Source organism: Camelus dromedarius, chromosome 1 (assembly GCF_036321535.1).
Source record: "Camelus dromedarius isolate mCamDro1 chromosome 1, mCamDro1.pat, whole genome shotgun sequence".
Taxonomy (NCBI): Eukaryota; Metazoa; Chordata; class Mammalia; order Artiodactyla; family Camelidae; genus Camelus; species Camelus dromedarius.
Window position 1 is genome coordinate 23,606,397 of NC_087436.1, and position 15,861 is coordinate 23,622,257.

General features: G+C 44.5%; 1 protein-coding gene across 2 annotated transcripts in view; it reads left to right on the forward strand.

Annotated features, from left to right (window-relative positions):
- Positions 1 to 2,996: 2,996 nt before the first annotated feature.
- MAML3 (mastermind like transcriptional coactivator 3) overlaps positions 2,997 to 15,861 on the forward strand; it is a 390,443-nt gene continuing 377,578 nt past the window's right edge. The window contains exon 1 of one of the 2 annotated variants that reach the window (XM_031465651.2): positions 2,997 to 4,335. In XM_031465651.2, coding sequence (XP_031321511.1) covers positions 3,859 to 4,335 — 477 coding nt within the window. In that variant the 5' untranslated portion in view covers positions 2,997 to 3,858. Of the gene's footprint in view, positions 4,336 to 4,423; positions 4,476 to 15,861 lie in introns of those variants that run through there. The other variant, XM_064494212.1, reaches the window with a different exon arrangement.

Consider the following 15,861-nt stretch of genomic DNA (forward strand, 5'->3'; position numbering starts at 1 on the left):
TCTCTTTGGCATCCAGGGAGAGATCATCAGTGTCTTGAGATGCAACCACGTAATTTCTTTCTTGTCACTGCTATGGCATCTAAGATTTCTTTGCCTTTCTAGAGCAGCAGTACTGAGGATATGTCTATAGCTCCTATCCAGAGTTTTGCTTTGTAGCAGGTGCATATAAAAGATCAAGATGGTCATGCTACCAGGGTGCTCGGTAGGGAGAAGGAACCAAAATTGCTTCCCCACATCTTGGACTTCCCTATGACTTTCAAAGAATTCTTTAGTATGGTGACGAAGAAAGCTGGCAACCTTGTAGGAATATATATCCTTATAGGAGAGTCTAGAAGTAGCCAGTATAAAAGCCTCTGCTATTTCTAAGGTGACCAGAGTAGATAAACATCTGTAGTTCAGGGTAACTTGCCTGTATTGCTGAAGACCCAAGTCTTGTTCACTTCCTGCTTCTTTCTTCTAATCGTCCTGCACAATTAGGATGGGGTTTCTGATCTCAAGTATGTCACAGAGGAGTACTTACCGCACAGGTTAATTTCCTCAAAGACTCACCCCTCACCCTCCAGAGGGCCATTACACAGCTTCGCAGCCCTTCCTTTCCCACATTTTGGTCTTGGAGCTTGTGGCTGCCACTCCTACCATCTTGACAAGATAAAAGATGGGTGGTGTGTGTGTGTGTGTGTGTGTGTGTGTGTGTGTGTGTGTGTGTGTACCTATACCCATAAACGGTCAGCCATTCTTTTGTGTTTAGTCAGTCCACTCATGCACTAAACTCGGGCGGTAAACTATACTGTGGTTGTGCAAGAATAGCTCCACTTGTCTTTGGGGAGCTCTGGGGTAAAGCCACAAGTATGCTCCTCCATCTGCTGGTCCCCCAAAGGGAAGGATGCAAATTTTCGTGTATTCTTGGCTTCCCTTCATGATAAGAGAGGTAAACAGCTTGATGGGAATGTGTGTTGCTGCTACTGTTGAAATTTTTTTTCAGAATGACAAACTCTCAATGAAAAGTTAAATTCTGAGGCATAGGAAAAAGTTAGAATTGGAACCCAAGTCTCTAAACTGAAGACCCAATGCTCAAGACCCTCAAACTTGCTGCCTCTGTAAATCAAATTGCAGGCTTGTATGGGTGATGTAGGTAGGAATAAGAAAAATTCTAGTGAAGAAAGAGCAGTGTGAATGCAGAGTCATAGCTTCCTCTCTGCAGTGAAGCCATGTGTTTCCTGAATTAATAGAGATATTATTTAGTGAACATGTGAAACAGACAAAGGCCACTTTGTGATGTCTTTTCTTATAATTTCTTATAATTTTCTGTTTTCAGAATCTGAACTGCCTTTTTGCTATAGAACTCAGTTTAATTTCCTAACAGATGTGAAGGAGGGACAGTTATGATACAAAGTTGTATGTTAACTAACTAGCCCTCTGAAAAAGTATGGCAACTTCAGTGAAAGATACTCTCTCACATTGATTTCACAACTTAGAGTTAACCTCACACCACGTTAATCAATATTTTCTGCCCATTTTACCATATAATCCAATGAATGTTAAAGATACAGTTCACCATATAGACCTGATTAATTGGAGAAAAATATAGCTTCTTATTGCTCACATTATGAGGTTAGAAATAGCATCCTATGCTAATCTGCAATGCCAAGAAATGAAGATGGTTTAAATCAGATCTCATGACTAATGCATGAGATCCAAAGTTCTTTTATTTCTGGCTATTTTAGAAAACTGGGGTGTATTTTTACCCTAAAAACTAATTCTATAAAATTTATTGAGATAATACAAAATGCCTTATTATTAACAGCTCACAATTAAGACTTTGTCCTACTGATGATCACAGCAATGCTCTTACTCTATATTATAAATTTTTTCAAAATTATGTATATGCAATAGGTTAAGTCCAGATTCAAGGATGTTATATTTGATCCTTAGTTCTTGTTAGTGTGGGGTTTTTTTTTTTTTTTTTTGATACTCAATATCTGGGAAATTGACAGAAAGTTTAGATTGCTTTCTGGGATTGCTTCTCGGTTTTAATTGTACTTACTGTGAATTCATTTAAGCAGAAAGAAATTATCTAGCAAGAAAGTAAGCTTTTTAGTTTTGCTTGTTTTTGTTTTGGTTATGACAAACTGTGAAATGCTGTGTTTTTCCTATAGTTCTAGTCCATGAAATCTGCAATCTTTCCACTTGATTTACGAAGGACCCTTAATTACTGCTGTCATTAGCACCTAGTGTTCGAAACAGTCTGTTAAAATGTACTGTGAGTCTCACCTCCAAGTCCCTGCTTGCTTTATTTTAATTTTTTCCAAGGGTAAGTAAAACAATAATTGCCCTAATAACAACAATCATTATGTACAGTGAATTAATATTCCAAGTTTTTTGTTGCCTATTTTTGTTCAGGATTTGGTATTTATGTTTTAAGACTGGCCTATAGTTGGAACAAGTGTCCATAAACAGGGTTATCACTAGCTAGGACTTATTACCTGGGTTTTTAAAACAAGCCACTCATTTGCCTTTTTCCTTCCACATGGATAGGGATGATAGACAACTGCTGTGAAGCTTCAATGTTTCTGCCTGGTCATGCACAGTTCTGCAATATAATGCATAAATGTATAACAACAACTTGGGCTCGCCTGATACCTTGCTTGGAATAAGGAAATCCAGCCAGGCGCGTCCACGCGGCCGTTCGCGCGCGCACACACACGCACGCGCACACACACACACGCCAAAAGTTGATTCATTCCCGAAATCCTCCAGAATCTTTCTTTTTCTCTTTTCTGGCAGCGCCGGCTTCCCAGTCTGGCAGTGAGGTTGGGGGCGTGGGAGGGGCAGGGAAGGCGAGCGGAGGGAGGCGGGAGCCCGGTGTCGGATGCCCGTGCGCGCCGCGCCCGCTCCTGCCGGCTGAGAGTCCGGGCCGGGTTTTGTGCCGTGTCCCCGGGCTTGTCTCACGGCCTCCAGCCGCCGCCGCTGCCGTGTTTACTGAGCTCGCGCGTCCTGATATCACTCCGCTGGCATGGAGGAGGAGGAGGAGGTGGAGGAGCGAGAGGAGGAGGAGGAGGCGGCGGCGGCGGCGAGCAGTTGATCATTGTGATGGTGGCAGGAGCAGCGGCGGCAGCGGCAGCCCAGCCGAGCGTTAGGGGCTGCTCTCTGCGCGGCGTTTTGCAAAGGACTTCACCGATCTACTTTTGCAGTCGCCTCGGACTGTCCATGTGTTTACTTCCCCCAGCCCAAGGATTCGATATCTAGGTTCCTGTGAAATGCAACTGAGCAGCCAAAGTACTTTGAGAACACGGGGCGGCATAAACACCAAAACTTTTTTGTGGAACGAAAATGCAATAAGCAAGCTTGCTGTTTTCCGATACGGTGTGGAGTGAGTGTGTGTCGCGCGTGTCCTCACTGGAGGCATATGCTTGTGTGTGTACATGGGGTGTGTTTTTCGGTACGTAGGGAGAAAATGCTTGCCAACCACCGGAAATCTCCTGGAATTTATTAGAAAATAATGGATTATAAAAAGAAGGCAGGCGAAGAGCGGATCTCCCCTTGAGTTGCAACCCGATTTGCTGCTGGCTCAGTTTGTTGTGATTCTTTTTGTTGATAGGTGTCTGATGGTATTCTGATAACACCCCCCTCTTTTTTCCCCCTCGAGCTTTACAGTTAAAAAAAAGGAAACAAACAAAAAAAACCACCCCAAAATCTCTCCCCCTTTTTTTTTCGCCCGGTCGGGATCGCTGTTTCCATCCATGTGCTTGCGTCTCCCCCGCGTTCCACTTAAACTATTTTAATCCTTGGACCCAAGGAGGAGGCTGATAGGGGGTGGATAAAAAAAGTTCTTCCAAAATAGTGTGCCCGGGGAGCAGGATGGGGGATTTCGCAGCCCCCGCTGCTGCCGCGAATGGCAGTAGTATTTGCATCAACAGTAGCCTGAACAGCAGCCTCGGCGGGGCCGGGATCGGTGTGAATAATACTCCCAATAGTACTCCCGCTGCTCCAAGTAGCAATCACCCCGCTGCCGGCTGCGGCGGCGGCGGCGGCGGCTCCGGGGGCCCCGGCGGCGGATCGGCGGCCGTCCCCAAGCACAGCACGGTGGTGGAGCGGCTCCGCCAGCGCATCGAGGGCTGCCGGCGACACCACGTCAACTGCGAGAACAGGTACCAGCAGGCTCAGGTGGAGCAGCTGGAGCTGGAGCGCCGGGACACCGTGAGCCTCTATCAGCGGACCTTGGAGCAGAGAGCCAAGAAATCGGGTGCCGGCACCGGGAAGCAACAGCACCAGAGCAAACCCCAGCAAGATGCGGAGGCTGCCTCGGCGGAGCAGAGGAACCACACGCTGATCATGGTGAGGGCGCGCTGGCAGCGGCATGGGGCGCGCGCGTGGCGGGGGGAGGCGTGGAGCTTCTTACAAGGGGGCACGAGGATCTGATTTGCACGGCGGGGGAGGTGGGCTGAAGCCGAAGGGTTAACATCAACTTTTCTGAGGTAAAAGCTGCCGTCGCCGCTACCTGTTAATCTGTCAGGGTTGTCAGATTTGGGGAAGAGGGGGCGAGAGGGGGAGAAGCCAGTCACGACTGCGAGGGGCGGAGGGAGCCTGGAGGAGCGTCGGAGTGAGGCACTGGAAAAGTCCCCCCCCCCCCTTTCTTAGATACCGATTTGAAAGAGTGAACCCAGAGTTGAAACCTCGCTCCTCCTCTTCAGCGCTCTCACCCCACCCCCCAGAACCGTCCCCCCTTCGCCCACCCCTCTCAGCACATCTGCCGGGTGCAGGGAGATATTGATGCTGTCGCAGATTCTGGGCGGGCACCAGGCCTTCGAAACCTGGGGGAGAGGAGGAGGAAGGGAGATGCTCTCGCCTCCTCTCCCCAACTCACCCCATTCGGGCTGAGAAAGTCTTGAGAGAGTTTTGTGAATGAACTTTGAAGTGGGTGAGAAGCAAGCGAGGGTGGTTGCGCGCGCGCACGCGTGCGCGCGCGCCGATGCGGGATGCGGGTGCGCTCCCTCGCCTCTTGAGACACCGGGCTGGCCTGGCAGGTGGAACGGCCCAGAGGGCCGAGGGGGGAGCTGCTCTTGGGGGCGGGTGAGGAGACCTAAGCCCTAGGCTTACGCGGAGAGTCCCCGCAAGCAACTTCGGTGGGGATTGTTTTCTCTCCTCCTCTTAAACTTGCTTGCACAGAGCTTTCTCCGCTTCTCTCCCGCCCTGCTCCCCGCCAACTTTCCGGGCCCGTCTGATAAGCCTGGAGGAGTGGAAGGTAGCGGGGAGGTGAAAGAGGCTTAAATGTCTGGGTGGGTGGGTTCGAAGTAGGAGGAGCAGCCAATGGCTTAACTTCTCCGGGAGGAAGGGGCAGTTCCCACCCCCTAACCCTGAGGGTAGAATCCTTTCTCTTATCTCCTCTCTCCGGTTCTTTTGCTTTCCTTTCTGGGTTGGGGGGCGGGGGGAAGAGGGAGCCGGAAGCTTGGGAAGGTGTCTGCGGCCCCCATCCCCGCCGGGCTGCCCGGGTTAGGGCTGTGCGCGTGTGCGGGGTGGGGCGGGCGGTGGAAATCCGGGAGCGCGGAGGGGCCGCGGGGCTTCTCCCGTTTCCTCCGCAGACCGCACCTCGATCCACGTCGCAGGAGGCCCTCTCGGTGTGCTGTTTATAAGTCGCGCGCGTCCCCGGTCTGGGGGTCGTCGGCGCCGGGGGTGGTGCGGGTGCCGGCGCGGGCTTTCGCCGGGCGCTCCGTGACAAAGAGCCTGCTTGGGGGAGGGGAAGAGGACAGGCCGCTGCGCTCCTTCCCCACCCTCTCCATTTTCCCCCACCCCGCACGTGAAGAGGAACAATTTGTTTATCTTGGGCTTCAAGAATCCTTCCCTCCTCCCGGTTCTCCGAGGCTGCCCAGTCCCTCCCCTCTCCCCTCCCTCCACGGCGCGATCCAGCCCAGTCCCGCCGGCAGCACCTTCTCCCCCCACCCTTCCTCCTCCTCGCTACCTCGAGCCCGCCTTCCCCCTCCCTTCTGGAACGCGGCCGTGGGGGGAGGGAGCGGGAGGCGCTTTGTCCGCCTTGCGGCCGGGCTTGGCCCGGGAGACCGCGGGGCTGGGAGGGGCACTACGCCCCACGGCCCTGCCCCCACCCCCGATGCCGCCCCCGCCCCGCGGGCCCGACCTCCCCGTGCCGCCGAGCCTTCTCCGGGCGCGAAGAAGAGGCGGACTCGGTTTGGAGGAAGAACGACGGTCACAGAGTCTGGGAGGGAGGTTCTCGCTTTACAAACAGGAAGCTGAAAACCACTTACACAGTGTAGCTTTCCTGATTGTACCCGGAGGCGGGGCGGGACCTGCATCTTGACTGTATCTCGCGTGCCCTGCTGGTACCTATTTCTCTCCAGGTCCGCGCCTTCTCCCCCCCCCCCCCCCTTCGCTCCCTTACACGGATCGGGAGACTCACTTTGTGAACCTAAGACTCAAGTAGCATTTGAAAGGCACTGAGAATGTCATCCTTGCCTGTTCCACGCCCTCTTTTCTTGTGTTTGTACACCCCACACGCATGGATTGCGTCGGGATGGACTTCGGTTTGAGGCTTCAAAATCTCAGCCCCACGGACTCTCTCTTGACCTTTCGGGATGGAGGACTGCTGTGGCGTTACCTCGCCAGCTGGGCAACGCTGGAACAAAAGCCAGTGCCCTGTCCCTTTTGATCGCGGGCAGGAACAGTAGAGTTTGCTGCCAGAAAGTTTAAGTGTTTGGGTTGTGTTCTCTCCAGGGTGCCGTATCGGCCCTGGGAGGAGTGGAGGGAGGACTCCGAGTGTGTGCGCCTGGGTTATAATACACTCGCAGGTGGGAGCAAGCCCTGGATCCTGGCGTTACCTGAAAGGAGGTACCAAGCCCAAGCCAGAGCTTACTTTGGGAAACGTAAAGATAGTGCTTACTTGAATGGACGAGATGTAAGCTGTAAATTTCATGGTGAATCCTTGTTCAGCAAATTAACAACAGATAGAGTTGGCAAATGATTGTCAGAAAATAACACTTTTCTATCAGTTTTATGACAATACTTCAGCCTATTGATTAGACTGATGTACAGGAGTATATATTAGCTTCAACTGTTATTTCATATATTCACCTCCCATTGATATAAGTAGCAAGTTATGTGTGATGAGTGTAACGAAAATAAACTGCTTTAAATCCTAAGCAAAGAGTTGCATGTAAATGCTGTGTGGCACGAAAAGAAAAAAAAAAGTTAACATCCTCCTCTACAAGTTATTTTTCCTTTAAAAACAATTAGTTTAAAAATGTACATCGGTATTTTAACTTAGCTTGTGTGTGAGATAAAAATCTTGAAAACACATTGCAAAAAAATGTTGATCTTTTCTTGAATTAGGTGCTGGATTTTAGTTGGGCTCTTGGGAGGTGGGGTATGGAGCAATTATATTTAGTTCTTAGAATGAGATCTCCATTTGGAAAGCCCTAAAGAAAAGCAATAATCAACCAGAGCCTAATAATAATAATAATGGTGATGATAAAAATGAAGATGAATAGAATTCTTTTCTGTTTTATTGCTATTGTTTACCTTCGTAGGGCCAATATGTCTAAAGTACTAAATATTGATTAGCTATCTTTCCGCTTGGCTTGGGTTAGGAAGGCAGTCCAATCAAGGCTTTACCTCTTTTGATTTATTTTCTTATACATTTACAAGTATAGGCCTGAAAAACAAGCAAACTAGAAGCAGGGTGGCTGAGGTGAAGTAGAAATCTTCCTTGGCGCCAGGCTGCTGCGAGGGGCCTGGGTTTTTTGGGAGTCCCAAATAGCCCTGTTAAAGAGCAGGTAGCCCTGGCCTGGGTTTGAAGCTGCATTACCTCAGGTGAAAAGTAGTTTATGGAGTAGTAGCCTAATGACCCCCCCCCTGCCTCCATGTTATTTATTCAGAAGGGTCCCCCCACCCAAGAGTTGTTGATGGAAACTACTGATTTTACCTATTAGTGAATTGCAGTGACAAGGTGTCTTTTCCTAAAATAGTTCTAATTATTTGTGGTAGCAGAATGAGACATTATCACTGTCTGTACTTGGAACTGAAGTCTTGGTTAAAATTTTAAGATAAATGCTAATTGACAAGTTCATGTTCAAGCCAGGGATAGATTGGCTTGAGGAAGGTGTAATCACTCAGGCATGCCGAAAAGCATGACAATGCAGTCTTCAGAATCAAAATGGTGGTAGCCTTACTTGACCTGGATAAACCCATGTTTTCATGACCTTTCTACTTATTAGCACCATTATAACTTCCAGAGTGTGCTTAATTCATACACAGCTTACAGACTATGTAAATAGATGTGATTCCTGCTCTGCAGAGTTTATCACATAAAATTCACTTGATAATAAGTGTATTAATCACTGAATATTGGAGAGAATTGCAACCTATCTGAAATGTTCTCCTCTGCTCCTGGAAGAGATCTAGGAAATGTTAACATACCAGTCCAGGGCTAAATCTCCTTATAAATGAATCTGGTTTCCCATTTCTTATCCTATTGAAGGTAAATTACTGGCTTTGTAGCCAGGTTTTTTGGCAAGCTTGTAATGTCAAGCCATTTCTAAATCTTTCCTATGAACCTTTTCTTTGCCTTATCCTGTTCTCCTGTTCTCCTGTTCTCCTGGGTGATAGGATTGACAGTGTCTCTTGAAAAACCTTCTGTAGCCCACACAGGGTGTGCATTAAGCATGTGAAAAACTTTTTGAAATTGCATTTCCCTGTGCTTCACAAGTGTTTGTCTTTTCTTTTAATTCTCAAGAAGCACTAAAAAAAAAAAAAAAAAAGCTCCAGTACATATTTAATTATGTTATTTACGTTCTTTGGTTGTGGTACGTTTTCTTTAGTCCTGGGCAGCCAGTGATCAGAAAAGTAGAAGCATCGTTAGTTCATCATTGATCATCATCTTCAAAATGCTCTTCAGGCTGAATTCCTTCCCAGGGAAAGCGGAGTTTTCAGGCAGATTGCATACTTGATACTTTCCATACTGTCTCAGAATTACAAGGGCAAGCTTTAGAATCTTTGTAGGCTTTCTGTCACCTGATATGAGAAAAATGAACACGGACATGGTGTACTGACATTTCTGTAAGAAGGATGAGGATTTTAAACATTAAAATGGAGGTATTTTCTATTGAGACCAATAGCCAACTGTTGTTAAAAAGGTTTCCTGACAGGGTTCTTCCATTTGGTTAAGATAAGACTGGAGGAATTTTCTTTCATTAGTGCTGCTACCATAGAGGGAATCTAGTATAATAAGCCATTCTGCACACTGCATAGTAATTTTTGGACCCATTTGAAGTACTTACATTTTCTTTAAAGTCACTTGTGTTTTACTTGTGATTAGTGCTCCATGTGTATTAATCAACACTTCTATATTCTTGAGCTTAAGATGGCTAAGTTCTGTCATCTCTTTCCACTTTTCCCATTGTAGAGAACTGTGAAATCAATCAGATGTCAGAATCTTATAAAGAGGAACATATTTAAAACTCAGTCCCAAGATTTTCATAATATCTGCCTTTTAACTCTCCCAAATAGTTTTGCATTTTTCACTCTGTTATTCAGAAGTGGATTATTGAGTTTTCGGGTCCTCCAGCTGTTTGTTTTTCTTTCCTCCTTCTGCTGCCAGCCTTTTGGTCTTTTCACTGATCTTTAGCACCTTTACCAAGGAGTGGGAAGAAGCAATAAGAAGAGAAACTTAATTTTGGTGCTTCCTCCTCTCACGACTAATGAAACAATTTGGGTAAGATACCAATTTTGGGTTAATTATGGATTTGATCTTTTATACCATTTACTGTTCATTAGCACAACTCTTAGAGAGTAGATTGAATTTTTAAATGTTACTCATTTATTCAACAATACTAGTACACAGTCCATAGGGCTTCAGAGAAGTTAAAATGCTAAATCACACTCTTCCATCCAAGACTTTGACAATGTAGTATATTCTTTGTAGATTTTCAGTATTATTCTAGCTAGGTTTAAGGGAATAATGGGTTTTTGTTTGTTTTTTAATCAGTATTAGACTTGATGCCAGTGACTTCTCAACAGTTTCAGGCTGAGTTATACCCCCTTCCCATGACATTGTAAGTAAAATAATATTCATTAGTTTTCTGTTGTTTCAAACTAATTAGACATTTGTTTCTGGGGAAACAAAAAGTTGATTTACAAATGACAACATCAAAGTTATTGGATCCCCTAACTTAAATTTTCATTAAAAACAGAAGCATGCTTTTCAGACAGACCCATTCCAAAAATTCATTGCTCATGTCTGTGAGATAGAAATGGAGCTTTTGGAAAATCAGCTTTTACCAAAAGCTAATTGCTTTTCCTTAACTTAGAAAAAAACCTTTTTTTGTTCTTGTTTAAATCTAACGAAGTTTAAAGAACTAAAGTAATACGGTTGGATAAAATACTCAGAAGATGGAGTTGAGGGCCTACTGTATAATAAATACTTAAAGATCATAGGGTTCCATTCCATGAATCAGAGAAGGAGCGCACTTTTAAAAGTCTACCTGGCTGTTCCATCTGTTAAACAGTTGAGGGGCTTTTGAGTTGTGGATAAGCAGCTCCATCTGGGAAAGAAGCACAGTGTTCCTTTAGGGCCACCATACACACATGTGTAGAAAAAGGAAATTACTATGGCTCAGGTTTTTACTTAAAAAAATTTTTTTATGGCAAGCTGCTTAAACTGTTCCTGGGAGAATTTAATAAAAATCTCAAAAGGCTTAGAGTACTTCCTCTGACTTAAGGAAAGTCATTTCTTAAGTGATTTCTTAAGGATAATTTAGACACCTCTTTTTAATTATATTGGACCTCCCATTGGTTGGAGGGACCTTCATGCTGAAGTAGAATCTTTTAAAAGAATGACTAACATTCATCCTCCTTAAGCAATGGCTTAACAACCATAGCAAACTTGAGTGGAATATTTAAACTACCAACCTCCAGAGTTTCCTAACTCCTTAAATCTCTGTCCAGCTGGGTAGAATCTGGTTGTGTAATGTTTCATATTATGGACTCTCCAGTCCTTAACTATCTAAGTGTTCACTGTGCATGTGAAGACATCATTAGGATACATTCCTGTGTCTCTCTCCTTCCCTCTCCCAGTATCTTTCTGCACCTCTGGAAAACTCATGTCAGGACAGGGGCTTCTTTCCCTTCAAAGGAAAAGGCTGAAGTGCTGAGTCTATTTGTGCAGATTCAGCCTGGGTCATAGCTGGGACTCAGAAGCATTGCTCAGCTGTAAAAGACAAGCTCTCCTAGTGCCCTTTATTCTCACAGTGGTGGGTTATTTTTCTTTCTTTGATTGTTTGTTAGATGCTGAAAGTAGCTCAGTGATTGAGAGTGAATCTAAAGGGACTGGAACCCAGTAAAGGGCTTTAAGGGACTCCAGTGGTAAAGAAGAGAGCCAAAAGGGGATGAGGATTTTGGAGGCAGCTCCTGGAATAGATGGCAAGTGAAATAGAAGAGAGGTGATTGGTTTTACTCCTTTGGGGTAAACAGAGAGTATCCTGGTGCCTTGGGAGTTTACAGTGATAACCTATGCTTTTACTAGTCTATTCTGAAACTGCAGACCTTACTAAAACTCAAATATATATTTTCCAGAGCTAATGGCAATATTGTTTATATCTGGAAAAAAAATTACTTCCTAAAATATTTCCATGCTTCCTTAAATGACTACCTCAGCCATTTAAATTGATTTACTGTAGAATTCCTCTAAATCAGAGATTCTCAGTTGGTGGATATTTTGCACCACCCTTCCCAAAAACATTTGGCATTGTTGGGAGACATTTTTAGTTGTCACCACTGGAGGGGTGCCACTGCTGTCTAGTGGGTAGAAGCTGAGGATGCCATTAAACATCCTGCAGTGCGCCCACAACAAAGAACCACCCTGTCCAAAATATCAGTATTGCTGCAGCTGAGAAACCCTGCCTGAAACAAGGAGCTTTCTGAGGAGAAGGTTGAAAGTACAGAGTGTGACTTTCCTCACAGCTTTTCAGAGACACTCTTACTGCTTACAGGGTGGAGGAGGGTGGGGTGCTACTGTGAGGTAGAGGGTCCTGGGAAGAAGTTACAGCACTGCCATGTCGTGTTTCAGCTCTGGCCCCATGCTGGTCTGGCTCTTCCCTTCATGACTGTCTGGTTAGGAAGGTGAACACAAGTCATTCTTTTTGCCTCTCAGAGTGATTGTTCAGCTCAAAGGAATTAATATATGTAAGAGCCCCAAAGACTTTCTGGGGTTACACAAATGCTCGGCTTATTTTTATGAATTACTTTCCTGTCACTTAATTGTGTGCCCCTCACCCAAGTGCAGACTTAAAGTTGAGTGATTTAAGGTTTATTTCACTCATGCATAAACCAAAGTCTCATGGCTACATATGGAGTGACTGCTACATACTGGACACTATTTCTAGGCACTGGGGACACAAAGTGAACTGAGGTCCTTGCTCTAGTTGGACTCACAGCAGAGCATCAGTCCGTGTCTCAGATTAGCTGTATGAAATGGTCTTTGTGGCCTTCTAAGAACATGTTCATGTAGGTCATTAATAAGCTAACATTTAGGAAAATCCTAAGGGTACTAAATGCTCAGTTATCTTCTTGCAAGCTTCCTACAGCTATGGCTCCCTTGCATTCTCTCTATAGCAACATTTATTTCATTGTTTTTCAAATCAAATCACTTTGTAGAGGGGAGAGGATTAGTTGGTGTGGTGGAGAATAAGATTAAAGGATGGTTGTTAAAAGTGAGGCAGATGATCACCTTTCTTTCCTTTTTTTTTTTTTTTTGAATAGGTGACACTTGTAGCACCATAATCATGACTTGCCATCAAGCTCTTAGAGTAAATTAGACAAAGAGGAGGAGCATTTAGAAAGAAGCAGGCAGGAGCAGGAAGGTGCAAGGACTTGAAGCCGTATCACATGAAGAATAGCTGGGAGACCTGGAGGTGTTTAGTCTGATTCAGGGGATGATATGATTACTTTCTTAAAATATTTGAGGGGCTGTCATGTGGAGAAAGGATTAGATAATGCTCTTTATGGCCTCAAGGGGATAGAGTTAGGATCAGTGGTTGGCGGGTTGTTAAGAGCAAGGTTTGGTTTAATATATATATAAAAAACAATTATATGACAATTGAAGCTGTTCACAGATGAAAGGGCTGTCTTGATGAGTGAAAACGATCCAGCAAAAGTTCAATTAGCTGAAAAGCTGGAGAAGAGATGACAACATCTTTCTTCTTTCTAAAATTATAATGTTTTTAAGCAATATAAAAATACAATCCCAGTTAGAAGAGGACAGAGCTTTGTCTCTTTGTTCATCTTTAAATCTTCGTGATAGAAAAAGACCTTCCTGTACATGAGAGGAACTCTAAATATTTGTGGAATAAATTGCTAAATGAAAATGAGTAGACAAAGTGACTTAATTCCTCTGCCTCAGTGTTTCCCCCTCCTCTCAGAAGTCACCATGGTTTAGAATAACTCTCCAGACCTCCTGCTTTTTGTATATGTATATACTATAGGATACATATCACTACATGTTAGTTTTTCCTACATAAATGGAATCATATTATAAATACGGTTCTGAGATTTACTTTTTCTACATAATGTATTTTGGAGATCTGTCCAAGTCAATTCATATAGACCCTTAACTCATTTTTTTAAACTGTTCTATTGCATTTCATAATATAAATGTTCCATAAGTTGTGGAATGATCCCCTTATGAGAGAGACTCTGGTAGTTTCTCATTTTTTGCCAATTAAGCGTTACTTTATTGCAGTGAACACCCTTATCCATATGTCCCTTGTACATATGTGAGCATTTCTGTAGCACAGATTTGGACTCTTTTCCATATGTAATATGTATAAACAGAAAAAGTTGGCCAAAAAAGTCTCTTAACCTAATATGGTTCAACATAGCACCCAAATCTTATTACAGCTCATTTTAGGGCAAATGCTAAAAAAAGTGTCCACTGTACCAACTGGTCTGGATCTTTGCTGTCTACAGTTAACACTGTTAATTTTTAAAGGTTGTGTATTTGGCCACACACTTTCCAGGAATGACTTTTTCTTTTCATCTGGTCCTAACGATGGAGTTGGTGGGAGTCTAGTTAACCGGCTCCTGCTCGTGCTGTGAAAGTGGGAAATTCACTATCTTGAATGAGTTTGTGGTCTCTTTACCATTCCTGAGCTTTGTGTTTCCCAGGCCTGCATGGCTTTATTTGTAAAAGGTATTTCAGCTATTGCTAGAGTTCGGTGGGGGGAGGGCAGTGGGTGCAGGTTTGAGTGGTCGTAAAAACCACAGGTCTGTGAGTTGCCACTTCCTACAGGTTCAATTACCTTGACTAATCCAGTCATCTGTGTAACATGGTAATAACAACCTGCTGACCTGGCCCACTGTAGAAAGTGCATCAAAATGGGCTTGCCTCAACAGTCACCTTAGAGCGTTTGTTTCAACAGTGAGAAATCCTATCAGTTTTAATTATACATGTGGGCTGACATGGTCTGAAGACTGCCCTTCGTCGGGTTTCTTGGTCATTTTGATTTACCTTTGCCCTGGCAGCTTCCCTACAGCGAGACCCTAAGAGCCATAGTCTATGTTTTTACAGAGCGGGAGCAGTTTGGCTCCAGAATCCACACTCTTGGCTACAGCATTATTCTGCTTTCATCTGACTGAAGGGTTCGCTCTTGAAAAGGTGGTGTGGGCAGCTGCTTTTTCTAAATAACTACTCTCTCCCAAGGAGTCATCTCCACCTACTTGACTTTCCTTTAGGTCTTAAGATCAGTTTGAACTGGAGTCCAAATGAAGCTACGTGGTAGTGCTGCTCCTTGGCTGGCTCTGCTGTTTTCGAACGAGGATCCCCCACTTGGCTGTCTCCTGGCCTCATGTACCTCTGGCATCGAGTGTCTCTCTCTCCCTATCTCCTTTACCAACACCTCATGTTTTACCTTTGGCACAGTGATGGCAGGACCTGGAAACTGGTACAAAATGTTGAGCCACAGAAATAAACTGAGGGTAGAGATGCAGATGATTAGCCTCAACCTTGGAGGTCATTCTCTCCCAAGTGATTCCAATAAATCAGGCATTCTGCTTCAATTGATGGCCTAGATACTGATAAGTGGCAGGCATTTTCTGTCTTTTAGCTGCACCATGTAGCATCTTAGTGAAGAAAAACCCCTTTGGCCAGTGAAGCTAATGCAGCCATGTGCTCAGTGCCGACTTTAGAGGAGGGGGCTTCAGTGTAAAGACAGTTAGACTATGTTCTGCTTTAGTAGCTTGAATAGCGAGAGTTGGTTGCACATAAAATAAGAAACTTGCTTCTAATCTTGAAAGTAGGCCAGCCAGTATGATCAACGAAGACATCCTTAAAGTTGCTGCTCTGGTCATGCAATACAACTTCAGTCTTTGACTCTTCCTGCTGACAGCCAAGTTTAAATGGTCAAGTTTAGTTTTTGTGAGTCTACCGTCCCTCTGGAGAGGTGTCATCTGACTTGCATTTTGCATCAAATATAATGTTTACCTGTACATTGATTGTAGACAGACAAATGGTTCTCTGTTTTGAATATTAGTTATTCCATGGCTGTCTGATTATAGTGATTGAATACAATTGCTTTCCAAAGACTAGTGAGATTATGGCTATGCAGCAGTAAACTTCTAATTTCTAATTCCTTTGGAAATCATTCTTTTATTTCTTTTTGGAAGAGTCCAGAGATGATTTGTAACAGATAATAAATGACCAGAATCAAGTCTTACCTTATCATGGAGTTTTTTTTTTTTTTTAACATATCTTACAAAAAGTAAGTGTTTCAGACTTATTTTTTGGGAAGTGGATATAAATTCATACAGAGGCATATCTGGAGGTTAATGTTCACATTCACACGAAGAAATTGGACATATGTC